The 21,745-nt window shown below is 41.6% G+C and overlaps 1 protein-coding gene across 1 annotated transcript in view; it reads left to right on the top strand.

Moving 5' to 3' along the window:
• Positions 1-21,745, top strand: part of lrp1b (LDL receptor related protein 1B) — a 1,292,371-nt gene that overhangs the window by 311,851 nt on the left and 958,775 nt on the right. Inside the window, exon 6 of the mRNA XM_033023505.1 lies at positions 17,713-17,976. Within this exon, the coding sequence (XP_032879396.1) occupies positions 17,713-17,976 (264 nt within the window). The remainder of the gene's footprint in view (positions 1-17,712; positions 17,977-21,745) is intronic.

Genomic DNA, 21,745 nt, shown 5'->3' with positions numbered 1-21,745 from the left:
GTGGCTGAGGAACTGGTGCAGGGGGCAGGGATTTAGATTCTTATATCACTGGGATCTGTTTAGGAGTAAGGGGGAACTGTACAAAGGGACGGATTGCATCTTAACAGGTGGGGAATCAGCATTCTGGCAGGCAGGTTTTCCACTGCTACACGGGTGGTTTTAAACTGAATAAGGGGGGTGGGGTGTCAAATGGGATAGTCAAGGATGGAGTCAAAGGGAAAGAGAGTAAAGGGATAGTTAATGATCTCAGAATTAATGGGAAAGGAAGCTCACAAAGGGATAGGAGAGTATGGCCAGGTGCAATAGGGATCGATGTGAAAGATGAGATGCGTAAGGAATTAAAAGTATTGTATATGAATGCGCGAAGTATAAGAAGTAAAGTAGATGAGTTTGAAGCTCAGTTAGAGGTTGGTAGATATGACATTGTGGGGATTACTGAGACGTGGCTGCAGGAGGATCGGGCCTGGGAACTTAATATTCAGGGTTATACATCCTATAGAAAGGACAGGCAGGTGGGCAGAGGAGAGGGGGGTAGCTCTGCTGGTGAGGGATGGAATTCAGTCCCTTGAGAGGGAAGACATAGGGACTGATGAGGTAGGGTCACAGTGGATTGAGTTGAGGAATTGGAAAGGCAAGAAGACAGGAATTGGTGATATCTACAGACCCCCAAATAGTAGCCCGGATATAGGGTGTAAGTTGCAGCAGGAGTTAAAACTGGCATGTAACAATGGTAATGCCACTATGGTGATGGGGGATTTCAATACGCAGGTAGACTGGGAAAATCAGGTTGGTTCAGGACCCCAAGAAAGAGACTTTGTAGAATGCCTCCGAGATGGATTCTGAGAGCAGCTTGTAATGGAGCCGACCAGAGAAAAGGCAATTCTGGATTTAGTGTTGTCCAATGAACAAGATATGATAAGAGAACTCAAGGTAAAGGAACAGTTTGGAGGTAGTGATCATAATATGATTAGTTTTAATCTGCAATTTGAGAAGGGGAAGGTTAAATCGGAAGTGTCAGTGATGCAGTTGAACAAAGGGGAATATGAAGGCATGAGAGGGGAGCTGGCCAGGGTAGACTGGAAAGGGATCCTAGCAGGAATGACGGTGGAACAGCAATGGCAGGAATTTCTCGGCATAATCCGGAAGAATTGGATCATTTCATTCCGAAAAGGAAGAAAGATTCTAAGGGGAGTAGGAGGCAACCGTGGCTGACAAGAGAAGTTAGGGATAGAATAAAACTAAAAGAAAAGATGTATAACACAGCAAAGAGTAGACTGAAGCCAGAGGATTGGGGAACTTTCATAGGACAGCAGAAGGAAACAAAACGGGCAATACGGGCTGAAAAGATGAAGTATGAAGGGAAGCTGGCCAGGGATATAAAGAAGGACAGTAAAAGCTTCTTTAGATATGTTAAGGGAAAAGAGTAGGAAAGTCCCTTGAAGGCAGTCACGGGTGAAATTATTATGGGCAATAAGGAAATGGCAGAAGAGTTGAATAGGTACTTCGGATTTGTCTTCACTAAGGAAGACACAAACAATCTCCCAGATGTACTGGAGGACAGAGGATCTAAGGGGGTAGAGGAACTGAAAGAAATTTTCATTAGGCGAGAAATGCTCTAACTCCCTCTTCACTCATGACTGTGTTCCTGCATTCGACACCAACACCATCGTGAAGTTTGCAGACGACACAACAGTGATTGGGCTGATCACCAACGGTGATGAAACAAAATACAGAGCGGAAGTGCAGAACCTGGCGGACTGGTGCGCACGTAACAACTTGTCACTAAACACCTCCAAGACCAAGGAGCTGATTATTGACTTCAGGAGGTCCCAAAATGGAGAATACGCCAATCTCCATCTACAGGGAAAGTGTGGAGAGAGTGTCCAGCTTTAAGTTTCTGGGCACTCACATTTCAGAGGACCTCACATGGCCCACCAACACCGCTGCGCTGGTCAAGAAGGCACAGCAACGACTGTTCTTCGTGAGGACATTAAAAAAGACTGGTCTGCCCCAACAGCTGCTGACAACCTTCTACCGCTGCACCACAGAGAGCATATTAACATATGGAATCTCTGTGTGGTATCTCAGCTGCACGGAGGTGGAGAGGAAAGCTCTTCAGCGCGTCGTCCACAGAGCGCAGAGGATTATTGGGACACAGCTACCAGCCTTGGAGGGCATCTAACACACACGGTGCCTCAGGAAGGCCGTCAGCATCCATAAAGACTCCTCACACCCTTGTAATGGACTGTTTGAACTACTTCCCTCTGGCAGACATTACAAGGCCTTCTACGCCCGAACATCCAGACTCAGGAACAGCTTCATTCACAGAGCTATAGCGGCTCTGAACCGGCCCTGCTGAGTGCCCCCCATCACCCCTGGACTGTCTCCCTCGGATGGTCACGTCACACAGACACATCTGCACTTTAGTCTGTTGAACTGTTTTGACTGTTTTACTGTTCTTTTTACAATCCATGTTCTCGGAATATCTAAATCCAAATTGTATTAGTTATTTATGTTATGACATCGGTTGGAAGCTGCATACCAAATCTCGTTGTGCTTATGTGCAATGACAATAAAAGATATTGTTATTATTATTATTATTATTATTATTATTATTATTATTATTATTATTATTATTATTATTATTATAATAATAATAATAATTATTATTATTATTATTATTAAATAGTATTGGGTAGGCTAATAGGACTGATGGATGATAAATCCCCTGGGCCTGATGGTCTGCATCCCAGGGTCCTCAGGGAGGTGGCTTTAGAAATAGTGGATGCATTGGTGATCATTTTCAAATGTTCAATATATTCAGGATCCGTTCCTGTGGATTGGAGGATAGCTAATGTTATCCCACTTTTCAAGAAAGGAGCGAGAAAGAAAACGGGGAATTACAGACCAGTTAGCCTGACTTCGGTGGTGGGAATGATGCTGGAGTCAATTATTAAAGAGGTAATAATGGGGCATTTGGATAGCAGTAAAAGGATTAGTCCAAGTCAACATGGATTTATGAAAGGGTATTCATGCTTGACTAATCTTTTGGAATTTTTTGAGGATGTGACAAGTAAAATGGATGTAGGGGTGCCAGTGGATGTAGTGTATCTAGACTTTCAGAAAGCCTTTGATAAGGTCCCGCACGGGAGACTGGTGACTAAAATTAGAGCACATGGTAGTGGGGGTAAGGTGTTGATGTGGATAGAAAATTGGTTGGCAGACAGGAAGCAACGAGTCGGAGTGAACGGGTCCTTTTCAGAAAGGCAGGCAGTGGCGAGTGGAGTGCCGCAAGGCTCGGTATTGGGGCCGCAACTGTTTACCATATATATTAATGATTTGGAAGAGGGAATTAGGAGCAACACTAGCAAGTTTGCGGATGACACAAAGCTGGGTGGCAGTGTGAACTGTGGAGAGGATGTTAGGAGGTTGCAGGGTGACCTGGACAGGTTGAGTGAGTGGGCAGATGCGTGGCAGATGCAGTATAATATAGATAAATGTGAGGTTATCCACTTTGGCGGCAAAAACAAGGGGGCAGATTATTATCTCAATGGGGTTAGGTTAGGTACGGGGGAGATGCAGCGAGACCTTGGCGTCCTTGTACAGCGGTCACTGAAAGTTGGCTTACAGGTACAGCAGGCAGTGAAGAAAGCTAATGGAATGTTGGCCTTCATAACAAGAGGAATTCAGTATAGGAGTAAAGAGGTTCTTCTGCAGTTGTATAGGGCTCTAGTGAGACCACATCTGGAGTATTGTGTACAGTTTTGGTCTCCTAATTTGAGGAAGGATATCCTTGTGATTGAGGCAGTGCAGCGTAGGTTCACGAGATTGATCCCTGGGATGGCGGGACTGTCATGAGGAAAGATTGAAAAGACTAGGCTTGTATTCACTGGAGTTTTGAAGGATGAGGGGATATCTTATAGAAACATATAAAATTATAAAAGGACTGGACAAGCTTGATGCAGGAAAAATGTTCCCAATGTGGGTGGAGTCCAGAACCAGGGAGGTCATTTAAGACTGAGGTGAGAAAAAACTTTTTCACCCAGAGAGTTGTGAATTTATGGAATTCCCTGCCATAGAGGGCAGTGGAGGACAAGTCACTGGATGGGTTTAAGAGAGAGTTAGATAGAGCTCTAGGGGCTAGTGGAGTCAAGGGATATGGGGAGAAGGCAGGCACGGGTTATTGATGAGGGACCATCAGCCATGATCACAATGAATGGCGGTGCTGGCTCGAAGGGCCGAATGGCCTCCTCCACCTATTTTCTATATTTCTATGTTTCTATGTTTCTACCCTCAGTATTTCATCGATAACGATAAGACCATAACTAATATGGATGATGTGGTTAGTGGTTTCAACAATTCTTTTATAAGTGTGGGACCAAAATTGGCAGAAAAAATCAATGGTCCAGAGACACCCAAAGAGGGGACTGATGAAGATTATATTATATTAAAGATAGTTGAGTCAGGGGTTATGGTGAGAAGGCAGGAATGGGTTATTGAATGTGGATGATCAGCAATGATCACAGTGAATGGCTGGCTCGGGGCCAAATGGCCTACTCCTGCACCTATTGTCTATTGTTTATTGTCTATTGAGAAAGAAATCTCACTTTTTTTTAGAGCAGTAGAAGAAAACAAAATCATGAATATTGTAAATATTCTGAAGAAGGGTTTCGGCCCGAAAAGTTGCCTATTTCCTTAGCTCCATAGATGCTGCTGCACTCGCTGAGTTTCTCCAACACTTTTGTCTACCTTCGATTTTCCAGCATCTGCATTTCCTTCTTAAACAATATTGTAAATAAATGTAAGAATAAAACTTCTACTGACTGGAATGAAATTGACACAACAATAGTCAAGAAAGTCATTGATATATTGCAAAACCACTGACGCACATCTGTAACTTATCGTTTCCAACTGGTAAATTCCCAAGCAAAATTAAAATTGCAAAAGTTATCTTCTATATTACTAAAAGTCTGATCTTGACCGCTTTTGGCCCACTGTGCTGCGATATCCGAGACAACGCCGCCACCAACGGCCATCATTTTTGGCCACCTCGCTCAGAGCCCCCCTCCGCCTTCCGGGACCAGAGGATTTTTCCCATCGATGAAAAATCAGAGATATATTAATGTTTTTTAAAAATTCCCCATTCTCTCTGCTGCCCCTGCTGGTGGCAGGGGGAGAGACTATAAAACCCAGAAGTATAGTGCCTCACTCAGTCTCTGCCAGACCCAGGATGCGAGAGGGTCACGGCTCTCTGAGCTGCGAATAACACTGAACACACGTCTACTCCACGGTGAGTCCCCTCGATGCGGCTGTAAAGTGGCTGCAGCCAATTGTTTGCCTCGCCTTTTTTATAAGTTTGTGTTCACAAAATGAATTTTGGTTGTCAGGTGGCTGCAGCCCAATTGTTTGCCTCGCCTTTTTAACAAGTTTGTGTTCACAAAATGAATTTTGGTTGTCAGGTGGCTGTAGCTCAATTGTTTGTCTCGCCTTTTTAATAAGTTTGTGTTCACAAAATGAATTTTGTTTGTCAGGTGGCTGCAGCCCAATTGTTTGCCTCGCCTTTTTAACAAGTTTGTGTTCATAAACTGAATTTTGGTTGTCAGGTGGCTGCAGCCCAATTGTTTGCCTTGGCTTGGCTTTTAAAGTCGTTGCAACAGTTGGATGCCAGCCCAAGAATCCATTTGGCCCACATTGTCTATACTAGCCCTCTGGAAACCAGTACCTTCGGCCCGCAAAACCCATACTAGTGCAACAGAGAGCCCCCCCACTGGCGAGCAATATTGGAATTGGTGGAGAGGTGGAATATTGTGTTGGTGACCAGCCCTCCCATGTGATGCTGGGACCCAACGGGTCTCATTTAGTCTAATACCTTTATATAAAACTGGGGATAGAAACCACTTCACAAATTATCGGACTGTTTCCTTACTTTCCCAATTCTCCAAGATACTGGAAAAACTATTTTATTAAAGACTAGACAAATTCATTGAGAAGCACAAATTGTTGACTGAGAGTCAGTATGGATTCAGTTCAAACAAATCAACATGTATGGTGTGAATCGAATTAAAAGAAGAAATTACTAATTGTATAGACAAAAAAAAGAATGCAGTGACAGTATTTATAGATCTAAAAAAAGCTTTTGATACCAATGATCACAATATATTACTTGATAAATTGGAAAGATACGGTATAAGGGTGCTGTAAATTGGTTGAGATGCTATTTAAGTAATAGGCAACAGTTTGTGAAGATAGGTGAGCATAAATCAACATGCTTGGATATTATTTGTGGAGTACCTCAGGGGTCAGTATTAGGACCGAAATTGTTCATTCGGCATATAAATGGTATATGCAGAGTATCAAAAATATTGTAATTTGTTTTATACTAATATTTTTTGTTCTGGGGAGAATTTGCGGCAGCATTTGGAGGAGGTCACATCAGAAATGAGAAAATTAAAAAGGTGGTTTGACATAAACAAATTATCATTCAATTTCACAAAACAAAGATCATGTTCTTTGGAAATTGCAAAATAAACACTCGGGTACAAGTGAGGATAGATGGTGTCGATATAGAAAGAGTATATGAAAATAAATTTGTAGATGTGATATTAAACCACAAAATCTGCTGGAAACCTCATATAAAAAATGTGCGAGCAAAGCTGGCAAGGAGCATTGCAGTCCTGGGAAGCACAAGGCACATTCTGAATCACAAAGTGCTGTACATTGTTTATTGTTCACGCATTGCCATATCTAAATTACTGTGTGGAGGTATGAGGTAACACTTACAAAAGCACCCTACATCCATTATGCATACTGCAAAAAAGGGCCATAGGGATAGTTAATAATGTAGGATTTTGTGAACATACCAACTCTCTGTTTTTAAAGTCAAATGCCTTGAAGTTTATGGATCTAGTAGAATTTAATACAGTACAAATAATGTATAAAGCAAGAAATAATTTACTACCAGCTAATATACAAATATGAAGTGTATGTGTATTTCAATGTGTGGGGTGAAATGTGGAATGATTTGGATGTGGAACTCAAGCAAAGCACAAACATTACTCAGTTTAAGAAGAACTGCAAATAAATTATATTCCATAGGTATAAGAATGAGGAAGGGCTATGATGACGGTTAAGTTTTAGTTTATTGACAGTGTGATATTCACATTGTACATAGAATTTGGATAATTGTTTATAAACTGTATATATGTATGTTTGCGTGCGGATAAGGGGTAGGAATAAATGAGTGTATACTTCCTCCTACTCCTCTTCGAACAAGTAAGATTTGATGTGTGATGTTTGATGTTTATGGGAAGTTATTCAATGAGTTGTGTATAGGTTTATTGTTCATTTCATTTTATTGTTAATTTGCTTTGTTTTTAACTTTTTTTGTTTTACATGTTCAAAATAAAATATACAACAAAAATGTTGACTTGTTTATGTAGGAGGAGGCTAGTGGTGGAAGGATGCATTTCTGATTGGAAGTTTGAGACAAGAGGCGTACCACGGGAATTAATGAAGGGGCCTTTGTTGTTTGTGATATATTTTAAAAACGTCGATATGATTGTAGAAGTGTGGGTGCAGATGAAAAATGGTGGTGGTGTGGATAGCACAGAATGTGTCTGAGGCTGCAGCAGGATATAGATTAGATGAGAAGATGGATCACAACAAATCTGAGGTGATGAATCTGATCGCCATACTATAGGAAGATATGGTTGTGCGAGTGAGATTACAAAGGAGATTCGCCAAGATGCTGTCTGGATTTGGTCTTTGGTTATGGAGAGGGGTTGGAAATGTTGGGTTTATTTTCTCTGAGCACAGGAGGCTGAGGAGTGACCTGATGGTGTATAAAATTATCAAAATTATTAGAGACAGAAAGGGTAGGTAAGTGGATTTTGTTTTCATGATAAGGGCATCTAAATGAGAGGACATCTCTTTAAGGTAAGAGGAATGAGATCTAAAGTGGGGGGGGGGGTTAATTATTATACAAAGGGGAGTTGAGTATCTGGAATGCGTTGCCAGTCAGGATGATGAAATCTAACACAATCAATGCATTTAAGAGATATTTAGGCAGGTATTTGAAAATGTGAGGCATGGAAAGATTGTGGAAAATGGGATGTGCAAAAGGCACGAATTTGCATTGATGGTGTGAGCTGAAAGGTCTGTTTCTGCACTCTACAATTCTATGACACTCGTTATTCCTACATCATAACATAAAATGATGAAAGTAAGAAAATAGGGTTGTAGTGCAACAAAAAAAAATGATCAGGTCTTTGTAGCATTAATAAAAAACACAAATTACTGTGCACATTTTACAGGTCAGGGAGCCTCTACGAATAAAGAAACAACATTTCAGGTCAAAAACCCATTATCTGCTGATCTTTAATGGCTTGTTTTCATCAAAGTGTTTTTTTTAATCATATGCACCTCTGCACCTATTTATTATATCCATAAATGTAATGGTAGTGTTCACTTTTCTATGTCAACCTTCCATTATTTCAACTCCAGAAACGGGTTTAATGCCTAGTTACGAAATAAATCAATGAACTCTTAGATTGAAACATGTCATCTCATTAGCCGCAATACCATGCTTCTAAATTGGCAACATTAGCAGATGGCTTTCTTAAAACTCATTACAAATGAATAAATACTTTCATTAACATTGTAGATTCTGAAATTAATTGCAATATGGAAATCATGTTAGCAGTGATGAAGCTAAAGGTCATTCAATGGATGATAATGACGATAATATCGAAGCAACTGTCATTTTATTATTTTGCCCTGAATTGAGCATCATTCGTGCATGTATTCACGACCATATTTTCCATTAATGATCCAAAATGTAATCGCGAGTAAGGCAAAGCTGCTATTCAGGAACATTTATTCCCTGGTTAGTTGTCCATTTGACCATTGAGCACTAGAAATACATAATCATGAATGTTAAGTATTCCATCATGCTCCACTCAGAAAGCCATGTTGTTAATAGAGAAAATTGAAATTGACAGATATTGCATGGAAAATGGCTCTTTAACCCACCGGAAGTGCACTGCACCGGAAGTGGCGGCGCCTCGCGGCCTCTGCAGTCCGTCTGTGTATTTTTTTCTTTTTGTAGAGTTGAGTGTATGGTTTGGTTGTAGTTTGTGTGTTGCTTTTGGCTGTGTGGGTGGTGGGGAAGCTTTTGAATCTCTTCCCTGTTGGGTCTCTGTTGTCGTTGGCACCTGGCACCGTGGAGCGGCCTCCAACCGGAACGACCTGGGGGCTCCAGTCGCAGAGCCTGCGGACTTACCATCGTGGAGCTGGCCGGCTTCGGAGCGTGGAGAGCTGTGGTGGCACGCGGCTGCGACCCGACTTCAGAGCTTCGGAGGCTCCAGCCACAGGCCCGTGAATGGTAACATCGGGAGCTCGCGGGTCCCTGGTGGGAGACCGCTTTTCGGAGCTCCCGCAATGGCAACTTCTACTGCCGGAATTGTGGGGTTGAAAACGACCCGTAGCGGGGCCTTACATCGCCCACTGAGGGCTCCAACATCAAGACCCAGAGCGGGGCCTTACATCGCCCGGTGTGGCCTTAACCTCCGCGGGACTTGCCATCGCCCGCCGGGGGCTTTAACATCGGGAGAAGAATAAAGAACAGGGAAGAGACGGGACTTTGCCTTCCATCACGGTGAGGGGGTGTTTGGAGATTCGCTGTGATGGATGTTTGTGGGAGTTGTGTTGATTGTGCGTCTTGGGTTTTTTTTCTTGTTTGTATGACTGCGGAAACGTAATTTTGTTTGAACTTAGGTTCAAATGACAATAAACGCTATTCTATCAACCACGCCGATCATTGATCACTCGTTCAGACCAGTTCTATGTTAGCCTACCTTCACATCCACTCACTGCACACAAGAGAAAGTTGACAGAGGCCAATGCACATACCAACTCACATATCTTTGGGGTTTTGGAGGAAACCAGAGTACCCGCTGGAAACCAATGCTGCCACCGCTCTGTACGGGAGACCCGACCTTTTCTTTGTCGGGTCTCCGTTGTCGTTGGGGCTGCAACGAGGAGCGGCCTCCAACAGGAAGACCGGGGGCTGTGGTGCCGACTACTCACCTCACCGTCGCGGAGCTGGCCGAGCCCAGAGCGGGTGGAGCTGTGGTGGACGCTGCTGCGGCCCGACCTCCAGAGATTCGATGGCTGCAACTGCGGGTTTGGCGGACGGCGACACCGGGAGCCCGCGGGTCCCTGGAGGGAGACCGCTTTTCAGGGCTTCCGCAACGGCGACTTCTCCCGCCCGAGTTGCGGGGTTGAAGAGCACCTGAACGGGGCCTTACATCATCACCCCGCGCGGCTTGGAATGGCTGCGGGACTGCGAGCGCACGCCGGGGGCTCTAACATCAAGACCCGGTGTGCGACCTTGCATCACCCGGCGTGGCTTTATTGGCCGCGGGACAATTCGCCATCGCCCGCCGGGGGCTTTGACTTTGACTTTGACTCTGACATCGGGGGGGGGGGGGAGTGCAGTGGAGAGATACGTTTTTTTGGCCTTCCATCACAGCAATGTGATGGATGTTTATGTAAATTATGTTGTGTCTTGGGTCTATTTGTTTGTAATGTATGGCTGCAGAAACGACATTTCGTTTGGACCTCAAGGGGTCCAAATGACAATAAATTGAATTGTATTGTATTGTATTGTTGTATTACCTTTAGTAAGGGATGAACTTTTGGATAAATATGTTTTAATGTAACCATTGCAACAGGGTACACTATTTGTTTGCAATTTTAGCTTAATGTACACATTCTCACTTAACATTATTCAACATTAAATGTGCTATTTGCTGAGTAAAGTTAAATAGTCATGTATATTTGGAAAATATCTTAGTGAAAATTAATGGGGGGGTTGAGCATGACTCACTGGCTGCAGTAATTGTGAAAATTCATAATTTTGCAGCCACGTGTGCTTTTCTAACATCAACATTAAAGACATTGAATTGCTTTTTTTTGGCCCACCTGGACAACAATGGGGTGTTAAGGCCATCAGTGTTCAGAAGAAATTCGGCAGGGTCATAGAATGCCAGTCCCTGCGGTATTCCGTCTATTACGACTGCAATTATTACTGTGACTTGTTCAGGGATATGGTGCAGTTTGGAATATAGGTGGCATAGAAGTTGAGTAAGTGAATGGCAATTAGTTTATTCTGTTTTAGTTGGTCTCTGAGGCCAAATGAATTTCAATTTGTTCTTTCATCAGAAACAGATGGTTCAGGTTGGAACTATTGGAAGAGGCATGACATGGAAACCGAATGACTCCATGCTCAAAATCCAAAGTCCTGTTTGCTTCTTCACAATCTCTTCATGCCACACTGGGATTATCGACAGCAAATGGCTGCACAACAATAATTTAGCAGCTGTCAAGTGGCAAATCTAGGATGTAATTCTTTAGTAAACTTATCTCTGGATATCTATTTGTTTGTTCTGAAAGGTTCCAGAGAGACAATGAATATGTAGAACATTGATTGTATCTTCTGAGTGAACTGACAAATAATGTAACAGTTAGGAATAGCAGATGTTGTTTAGTTAGTTTCATTCCTAATTGGTCAACTCCTCCTCTGGGACTGACAAAAGGCAATGGCACCAGTTCAACACTCTAATCGTAGTCAGTCCAGAAGGGCTGAATGGCCTCCTGTAAGTTAATTTTTCCACAAGAAAGGAGTAATGTCAGTCCAGCTTTATCCTAAAGATTTAACTTAGAACATTCAAAGATTAAAGATGTCTTAACCAGATGCAAAGACTAGATCAGGATAAATGGATGATTATATTCAATTTCTATTTCAATTCCTATGCAGGGTTTCATATAGAAGTTTTATATTCCTCACACTGTTTATGGTAGGTTGAATGGTCTCCACCTAAAAATAAGGAGCATTTTGAATCAAAGCAAGCAAACCTGTATACAAAACAGGGATGGAATGCTAAGGCTCCATAAGGCACTGGTCAGGCTGTTTTGGAATATTGTGAGTAATTCTGGGCACCATATCTGAGGAAAGATGTGCTGGCTTTGGAGAGGGTCCAGAGGAGGTTTATAAGAATGATCCCAGTAATGAGTATTAACATATGGATGAGCGTTTGACGGCACTGGGTCAATATTTGCTAGAGTTTAGAAGAATGCCGGGGGGGGGGGGGGGGGGGGACTTCATTGAAACGTACAGAATAATGAAAGGCTGAAGATTTGACTTCAATGGCCTCCTGTAAGTTAATTTCCCACAAGAAATGAGTAATATCAGTCCTGCCTGATCCATTGAGTTCAGCCTTTTGTACTTTTGCTCAAGATTCAAATGTCTGCAGTTTTTTGTCTCTCTAAATAATTAAAGTGCTGTTCTTTAAAGGACGTAATTGGCTCATGAAACAATATTGTAACTACACCGGCAACTATTTCCACCACTCAGCATGCTAGAAGTTAATTTGCACAACTCCAAATAAAAATGAAATGTGGTTTTGAAAGATTCATTATCTCAGCTAAAAGCAATTTTGTGCATATTCTGTGTAATCTTATGATTGGTGATATTTGTTTATTAGGATCATGTACTGAGGCAATGAAAATTTCTGTTTTGCATGTCATCCCAGCAAATTATACCAGGCATGAGTGCAATCAAATCCTACACAGGCACATCAGGTAGTTCACAAAGAGAAAGGATAGAGTGCAGCATATAGTGTTTCAGCTGCCGAGAACGTGCAGATTATCAAATTATTGGTGCAAGTATAGCAAGAGGATAAATTGGGAGTCAGGAATGCTTCCTTAGCATATAAAAGATCTGTTCAAGCCTTTACAGCTTTAATATATTTTGCCTGATGGGAGTTGGAAGAAGGGAGATTGATTATGTGTGTGATCATTGATTATGTGACTGCTTTTCTGAGATAGTGTGGTTGATGGCGGGGAGACAAGCTTGCATGGTGGGCTATGACATTTGCATCCTCACTTTGTAATGGATTTTCATTCTCCCCTGCACTTTTTTTCTTACTGTCTCACCAAATGACATTGACTGTAAAGTATCTATATACCATTGAAAGTCTCGTCTTGTTTGTCGGTCTGTCTGTCTGTGTGATCCAGGAACTATGCCAAAACGGTACACAATAGTGCAGAAATGTTTGCAGAATCTTACTCACCTTTTACCCGTAGTCGTTAGTATCAAGTTTCTTCGCATTTTATGTTATATTTCACAAGTTATTGATATTTAAACTTTAAAAAAAGCCTAATTTTAAAATAATAACTGCCTGTGAGAGTGAGACTTTTCTAGCAGCTTCCAGTGATTATGTCACAATGGCATCTCACAGTCATCCAATCACAATGGGATCTCATTTTCACCGTGAAGATTCTGAAAACTGAAAATGACATCACAATGGGATCTCAGGCACACGCTGGAGTGAACATTCCAAAACCGAAAATGACATCACAGTGTGATCTCTGCTGTCAATACAGAAGCTATAAGAGTTGACGAAATGGGGGATGGGAGGAGAATAAATGTTATTTAAACATTGTCTTTAATGGGTGAGTGCGAAAGGGGAGAGGTGAGGGAGGGAGTGAATGAGGATAGGGGAAAGGAGAGGGAGGAATAGGTGACAGAGAGACAAAGGAATCAGCATCAAGGGGAGTAAGCAGAGAATGAGATTTTTGCCCTCCCCCCTCATGGGAAGGATTGATTGGCTCAAGGGAGCACTGACTCAAAAATCAAGTCTATTCATTGGTTCCGGAAAGCACCGACTGCCCCCCCATGTGGGAAGGATGAGCGCCGTTGCCAACTCAAAAGTCGAGTCAATTCATTGGCTCCAGGAAACGGAAAATGCTCCCCCCCCCCCTCCACGTGGGAAGGATTGATTGGGTCAAGAGAGCGCTGGTGCCGACGCAAAAGTCAAGTCCATTAATTGGCTCCGAGAAGCGCCGACTGCACCCCTCCCCCACGTGGAAAGTATTGATAGCATTGGGGGAACGAGTTGCGTTGGGGGAACGGGTGAGTGGTGGAAAAGGGTTGTGTTGGGGAAATGGGTGAGTGGTGGAATATTGCGTTGGGGAAACAGGGCCCTATGGGTCAGGGAGGTAGGGAGGAGAGAGGGGTTATGGAGGGTGGGACAGAGTGACTGGGGGTAGGGAGTGACTGAGGGTAGGAGAAAGGAGAGAGAGGGAGAAGTGAAGGAGGGAGTGGAGGAGGTGAGCGGAGAGAAGAGGGAGAGTGAAGAGGAGGGGGAGGAAGTTATGGGGGATGAGGGGAAATGAGCTGCACCTGCGCAGTTGGGGCTTATGGGCGAGTGGAGGAATATTGCGTTGGGCGAACGGGGTTACGTTGGGGGAAAGGGTGATGGGGATGATTGGCTCAGGGGGGAGGCGCCTGTCTCCGGGGTGAGCGCCGACACCCAGTTTGGGGGCCAGCCCTCCCGTGTGCAGCCGCCCCCCCCCCCCCGGGTGTTGGGGGGACGTGACTCAACAGGTCCCACCTGGTCTAGTAACATATCAAATCAAGCCAAGAGTCAAGAGAGTTTTATTGTCATTTATTTAAATTCATTCGCAATGAGCTATTGAACCTCACAGTTTTTTATGAACTCGCAGAACAAATAGGATTTACTAACCTTATTACCTTAAATTATTTATGGGGCAAATGCCCAAATTGTATGTTTTGTCCTTGCTGAGATTAGTGGTCTTCTCAAAGTTCACTGTAATCTTGATTGCCCATGGAATCAGGGTCATGGCCGATGTCTGCTTCCTGTTGCTGCAGGGGCAGGAAAAGTGGATGCAGGCATTTACCTCTTTTTTTTTCAAGAGAGTTATCTCAGTTACTTCAGAATCCACAAAACTGAAGTGCAAGCAATTATCTTCAATCCCGAGAAACTACTTGAGAAGATGTATATGCAAGTTGTGACTTGGCATACCAATAGAGCTTTCTCAATTTTATTCTGATAGCCAACAGCATGTAATATTTGAGATCTTTGCCTCAATAAAGTGACATTGCATAATGTAACACGACAAAGTGCTCAGATGTAACTTGATATATTGCTCTTCTTAAAAAGTAAAACATAAAAAAGGCATTGATACATTCCACATTGAATCCACCACGTCCCTTGATAAAAACAATATATTTATTTAATCTCTCTCGAGTATACATGCCAACTTGGCACAAACAAAAGGTGCATTCATCTTTAATGATCCCAAACCATAATGAGACCAACCAGCACAGGCATATGTGAAGGATCATAAATCCTCCAGCTAAAAAAAATCTGTAGGTGTGCAGAAACTGGTGTTTATCTCTGTTTTCCCAACTCAAACTGTAAAGGTCAACAGATTTTTCTTGTTAATTTGCATCTAATGTTGTTTCAGAGGGGAAGAGGGAGCATTGTTCAAATCCATCTGAATTATCACTAATATATTAGGATTGATTCCATCGTCCTGGCGCGTCTAAACATTCCAAATTAGATTCCTGACATCTTCTATTTGGTGGTTATCAACATTTGAGAGCTGATTAACAGAGTTGCAGGTTTATATTTTTAACAAAGGCTATTAGAATTCGTGAGGCTATCTATAATTCAGTAATTTCTACATCAGAGGGAATTTAATGATCCTCCCATATTTTCCCTCGGCAGAGGTATATTGCACTGGTACTGTGCAGTGCTTCATTTATTGATCTGGTATTGATGGAAGTCAACCAAATGATTTAGTATGTTTGGAATATTTGAAAACCTGATTTTTCTTGTTGGAATGAAACATTTTTTAATTGTACGTAAAAATGCTGAACATTGATTATTATCTATTTTGAAATAAAAGAATAGGAAATGTTAGCATTTTCGGCACATCACGAATTTCCAGGAGATGAAAGTGTTTAGATATCTAGTTTCATTACTACTTGGAATTTTCAAGGACTTCCTTTTGCAATGCAAATTTTCCAAGTGCTTCTCGTAGACTGATGTCTAACGTTCGTAAGAGACACAGAATACTGGAGTAACTCAGCAGGTCAGGCAGCATCTCTCTTTTTTCCAGAGATGCTGCCTGACCTTCTATGTTACTGCAGCATTGTTTGTCTATCTTCAGTATAAACTAGCATCTACAGTTCCTTTATATTAAAATCTAACATTCATAGTTTGTTGAGGGCAGGTTTCAGTTTTCCATCTGATTTCCTGAATTTTTTCACACTTGGTGAAACACAGATTCATAGAATAGTAATAATATGAAAAGGGGTGATTTGACCCTTCAAATCTCTGCAAGCTTTATGCAGAGCATTTGATTTACTCCAACACTTCATAATCCTACATTCACTTTTTCCTTTGAACTGTTTAACCAGCTTCCTGGGGTACACTGTAATTGAATGCACATCCATGATTACCCTTACTTGTGTATTCCAGGTCGTTTTGTCATACTTTAATTTTTGTCTCTGTCAATAAGAACATTTCTAAACCCTTCATATCTTTAAATATATTCACCAGATTCCTGACATCTATTCTTGGCCAAAGAGCTACTCCGGTCCATAAATTAAGCCTTTCATTCTCGGAATCATCTCAGTAAAAGTCTTCAGCACACTTACTAAACCATTTACATCTCACAAAAGCCAAGTAACATCTGGACGAGCCTTTGAATTGCCAAACCATTGTTTTGACCCAGAAGGGGTAGTGTAAGTAGATGGTTGGCACAGACATGTGGGCTGAAGGCATGGCTTCATCTTCCCTCTAATATGGCATCCAGAAATTGGCACAAAACACCAGTTGTGGGTGGACCAGTGTTTTATAAAAGGATTATTATGGCTCTCATCCCGTTACACAATCAATTTCTGTTGACTGATCCCAGATGGTTTCTTAACAATTTTCTCAACATGTCCTCTCAATTTCCTGCAGATCCTTCTTCAGAAAGATCTCGACACGAAATGTTACCCATTACTTCTCTCCCGAGATGTTGCCTGTCCCGCTGAATTACTCCAGCATTTTGTGTCTATCTTCGGCGCAAACCAGCATCTGCAGTTCCTTATTACACACCTGCAGATATTTCTGTTGTTCTAGAATTGTGCTGTATCGTTTATATTACGTTGCCTCCGGAAGTGTAATCATAAAACCTTTGCGACATATCAAGGCTGTCTGAAGACCTTTACGAGGTAGTGCCCACATCGTGTTTATCTCCCCCCCCCCCTTCCCCGACCACCCCGAGAAAACCAGCCCTCGGAGAAATCTTGCTGCTGTTTTCCTATAGCGATGGTCTCAGGATTAAAATGTAGTCCCATATATACATAACTGAAACAGAGAGCTTTATTGGTGTTTCTGCAAAAAAAATGGTTGCCAAAATCTATCCTGTGTTAAATAATAATTATTTCATATTTGGTTGAGCCATTTAATTAAAAAACATATGTTATCATGAATGCATTCATAAAAAATAGTTTAAAAACACAGCAGGTTGCCAAAAATAAACTTTTAAAACATCTTTTATCCAGATAGGAGATGACACAACAGTGCTTGCTATTCTCAGTCATTGAGGCAGTTAAATGATCACCAGTGAATATTTAAGGTTGATATCCAATGTACAGATTTTTTTTTATACAATGGAAGATAAATGGTACTGATCTGTTTTAAGCCACATTATCAAAGTGGTCACAAAGTTCCCGTTATATTATCTTAATTGTGATCTGCCCTAATTGAAAGGTTTTCTGTTTGTTGGGTTATTGTAAAATAATTTTATTTTTTTAATTAAACTGAAAATATTCAAATTAATATTTTTCAGAACCTATTGATTCACCACCTGTTCTTTTGATTGCCAACATTAAAAGTATCGAGGTGACGAGACTGGATGGATCAAATATTCCTATCCAGAATTTCATCAATACTAATGGAATCATTGCATTGGATTTTATTTACGATGAGGAACTTGTCTGCTGGATCACAGCAGAGGAAATGTCCATTCATGCTGAGCTGAAATGTGCCAGGATGACACCACTGAATGGATTTTCTGAAGAAAGAATCATCAATATTTCACACAGCCTCCACAGTGAGTACTTTCAGCACTTAAACCTACCTTAGAATGTGTTTCTTACTAATAGGTAATCTTAAAAAGAAAATCAGCCATCACCTTGTCAGAATCAATATTGGTGTTCCTGCAGTGAGTGTCTATGATATGGCAAATGTTAAATGAAAGCAACTTCACGTTTTGAAAAGTAATTTCATGAGATGGTTCATTATTAAATCAAACCTACATCACCAAATATTAATAAACATGAAATTCAATTTAACAGCATCAATTTTCCCCAAAGAAAAACAGCTGACAGAAATATTCCTATTGAACATTTTGATAATTGTACAGCATGTTTATATGATGAGAGTTGCCCAATCTACCTTTGCTCATTCAGAGAGACAAGTTCAGCCATTCCCAGCTCCCCATTAGAGAATCATAACTATTTCTGAACTTATTCTAAGGCTTTTCTATTCCTCCCCAATAAAGGAATCATTTTGCCTCCCATTTGCCAGTCATCAACAGGATATTCTCATCTCCTGACAGAAGTGGCATATTTTATTTACCTAAATAAATAAGGTATTTATTTATTTACCTTAAATGTTAAGGTAACATAACATTTATCACCCTAAATAAGGTAATAAGGTCATAAAGGAGTATAATTAGGCCATTCAGCCCATCAAGTCTACTTCGCTATTCAATCATGGTTAATCTATCTCTCCCTCTAAACCCATAAACATCTGACACCCATACTAATCAAGAATCTATCTATCTCTGCCTTAAAAATATCCACTGACGGCCTCCACAGCCTTCTGTGGCAAATAATTCCACAGATTCACCACTCTCCTCATCTCCTTCCTTTAATTCTGAGGCTATGACCTCTATTTCTAGACTCTCCCACTATTGTGGATGTTAGGTCACTAGGTTTAATTTGGTATCAACTACAGAAAAATGCATGATAATGTGTCCTACAGTGTATTCATAGGCAGCTGAGAACAAACATTGTGTAATATTGATTTCAGTATCTGCAGTCTTTTGTGCCTCCTGTTTGCATAACAGGATCCTGATACCAATTTTTGCAGACAGGATGAATGGTCACTTATCTTGACCCCTGCTTGTAATTTCAGTTGCACAGATCTTGTTCCATGCGCATCTGAAGTCCTTTTTTTTAAATCATATTTGCTTGAAACAGTATGTGGAGTTTATAATTTCTCTGTGGAAATATTCTGTGACCTCTGCCCAAAATTGGACATATGAGCCTGCTCATTGATTTCATCGATAGTTTAGTTCGTAATGTACCTTGCTAGTAAATTTCAAATCATATATGTATTTGAGGCTACCTTTTAAAGATGAAAAAGCTAGTGCTAGAAATTCATTCTATGTCAATTGACTTGAATGAAATTAAATTCTATTAAAAAGTGGAAACTTGCTGATGCTATTTTAACAGCATGCTTAGTGCTAACAAACAGTAATCTCCTCCGCAGCTGTTTCTCCAACTGTTCCTCTTGCTCACTGAACAGCAACTTGCACAAAGAATACTTTCAATATGTTAAATATCCCTCGACAGTGAGGATAAGAATCAGATACTGAGGATAATAATCAACCCCTGAACTGCCTCCAGGCTTGAAACACCAGTTTATGCATCAGTAAGGCAAATTTGACTCGGGATTCTAGTTGATTTGTGTAGGAAATAATAATAATAATGGATGGGATTTATATAGCGCCTTTCTAATACTCAAGGCGCTTTACATCGCATTATTCATTCACTCCTCAGTCACACTCGGTGGTGGTAAGCTACTTCTGTAGCCACAGCTGCCCTGGGGCAGACTGACGGAAGCGTGGCTGCCAATCTGCGCCTACGGCCCCTCCGACCACCACCAATCACTCACACACATTCACACACATTCACACACAGGCAAATGTGGGTGAAGTGTCTTGCCCAAGGACACAACGACAGTATGCACTCCAAGCGGGATTCGAACCGGCTACCTTCCGGTTGCCAGCCGAACACTTAGCCCATTGTGCCATCTGTCGTCCCATAAAGGAAGGGACTGCAGATGCTGGTTTACACTGAAGATGGACACAAAATGCTGGAGTAACTCAGTGGGACAGGCAGAATCTCTGGATAGAAGAAATGGGTCCTTCTTTAGGCTTCACTCCAGCATTTTGTGTCTATTTTCTAGTTGATACGTTGTACAGTAAGCATGACTTTCATTGATTGTAACAATTTTAATTTGAATAAAAAGTGATATATGTAGGAAGGAACTGCAGATACTGATTTAAACTGAAGATAGACAGAAAAAACTGGAGTAACTCAGCGGGTCAGACAGCATCTTTGGAGAAACAGAATAGGTGACGTTTCGGGTCGAGGCCGTTCTTCAGTCTGACCCAAAACGTCGCCTATTCCTTTTCTCCAGAGATGCTGTCTGACCTGCTGAGTTCCTCCAGCTTTTTCTGTCTATCTTCTGATTTTGATATAATTTAATAACTGCTCTCTCTGGTAACTGACCATATCAATTAACAACTTAAAAAAAGCTCTAACAAAATTGCAATTTATTTTGCTATGTATTTAATTTCTGCCCAGTATTTAAAACTTGTTCCTATTTACACAATATTCACATTTGTCCATATAGTCTCTTATAATCCCATACAATTCAATATTTTAATTAACTCGGCTAACCTCCTAAAATCTGGCTCCATCCTGAACTCTGAATTTGACTAGTTTAACTTAACTGTTTTAAGTTAAGGGCCTGCCCCAGTTGGGCGACCTAATCCGCGAGTTCTGGCGAGTTTGCCCTCGACTCATACTCGCAGCATGGTCGACATGAGGTCGTAGGAGGTCTTCGTAACTCTCCTTCATGCTTGAGAGTGGTCTCCGCGTACTCGAGGCCTCAGCTAGGTCGCAGCATTTTTTTCAATATGTTAAAAAATGCCCGCGAGTAAAAAAAGGTCGCCATGGAAAAAATTGATACTTTTTTTACTCGTAGATTTAGTCGTAGTAGGTCGGCATGTTAGTCGTAGGTAATCGAGGGTAGTCGAAGGTAGTCATAGATAGTCTTCATCATAGTCAAAGGGAGTCGAAGGGAGGTCGAAGGAGATCGAAGGAGGTCGTCTTCACTCTCCACTATTCGGTGTCTAATTTTCCCGAAGTTAGTCGTAGCTAGTCATAGCTAGTCTAATCTGGTTTTCAACATAATCGAAGGAGGTTGAAGGAGGTCTTCTACATAGTCGAATGAGGTCTTCAACATGTCATTTTTTCAAACTCTTCTGAACTTGCCAATTAGGTCACCCAAGTGGGACAGCCCCTTTAGATTGATTCTCACCTTGACTCCTGCATATTTACTGGTACGTGGCCAGGAGCCCTTCCTACAAATGCCACATCATTGTCATGCTGACCAATGAGTCCGAACTTAAAGAGCATTATGCATAAATGGGTTCATGCATCTGAGGGAAAGCTGATAGGAGAGAGGGCACTGTGCCATGAATCCCACCAAGCAGTGGAACGGCGGATTGATTTCAATGTTATGACTGGACCCTACCAAGGCATCTGAATCATCCTACCACAACCAGAGAGCAGTGCCAAACTACTGTCTACCTCTTTGATGTCCCTCGGACTATCCTTTACCAGACTTTGATGGCTTTACCGTGCACTAAATGTTATTCCCTTGTCATGTATCTATACACTGTAAATGAATTGATTGTAATCATGTATTGTCTTTCTGCTGACTGACGCAACAAAAAGCTTTTCACTGTCCCTCGGTACATGTGACAATGTGACAACGTGTATCGGTGGGGGCGCTGCAATGGC

The sequence above is a fragment of the Amblyraja radiata genome, chromosome 7 (genome assembly GCF_010909765.2).
Source record: "Amblyraja radiata isolate CabotCenter1 chromosome 7, sAmbRad1.1.pri, whole genome shotgun sequence".
In the NCBI taxonomy this organism is placed as follows: Eukaryota; Metazoa; Chordata; class Chondrichthyes; order Rajiformes; family Rajidae; genus Amblyraja; species Amblyraja radiata.
Note: the sequence above shows the minus strand (reverse complement) of the source record. Positions and strands in the feature narration are given on the sequence as shown.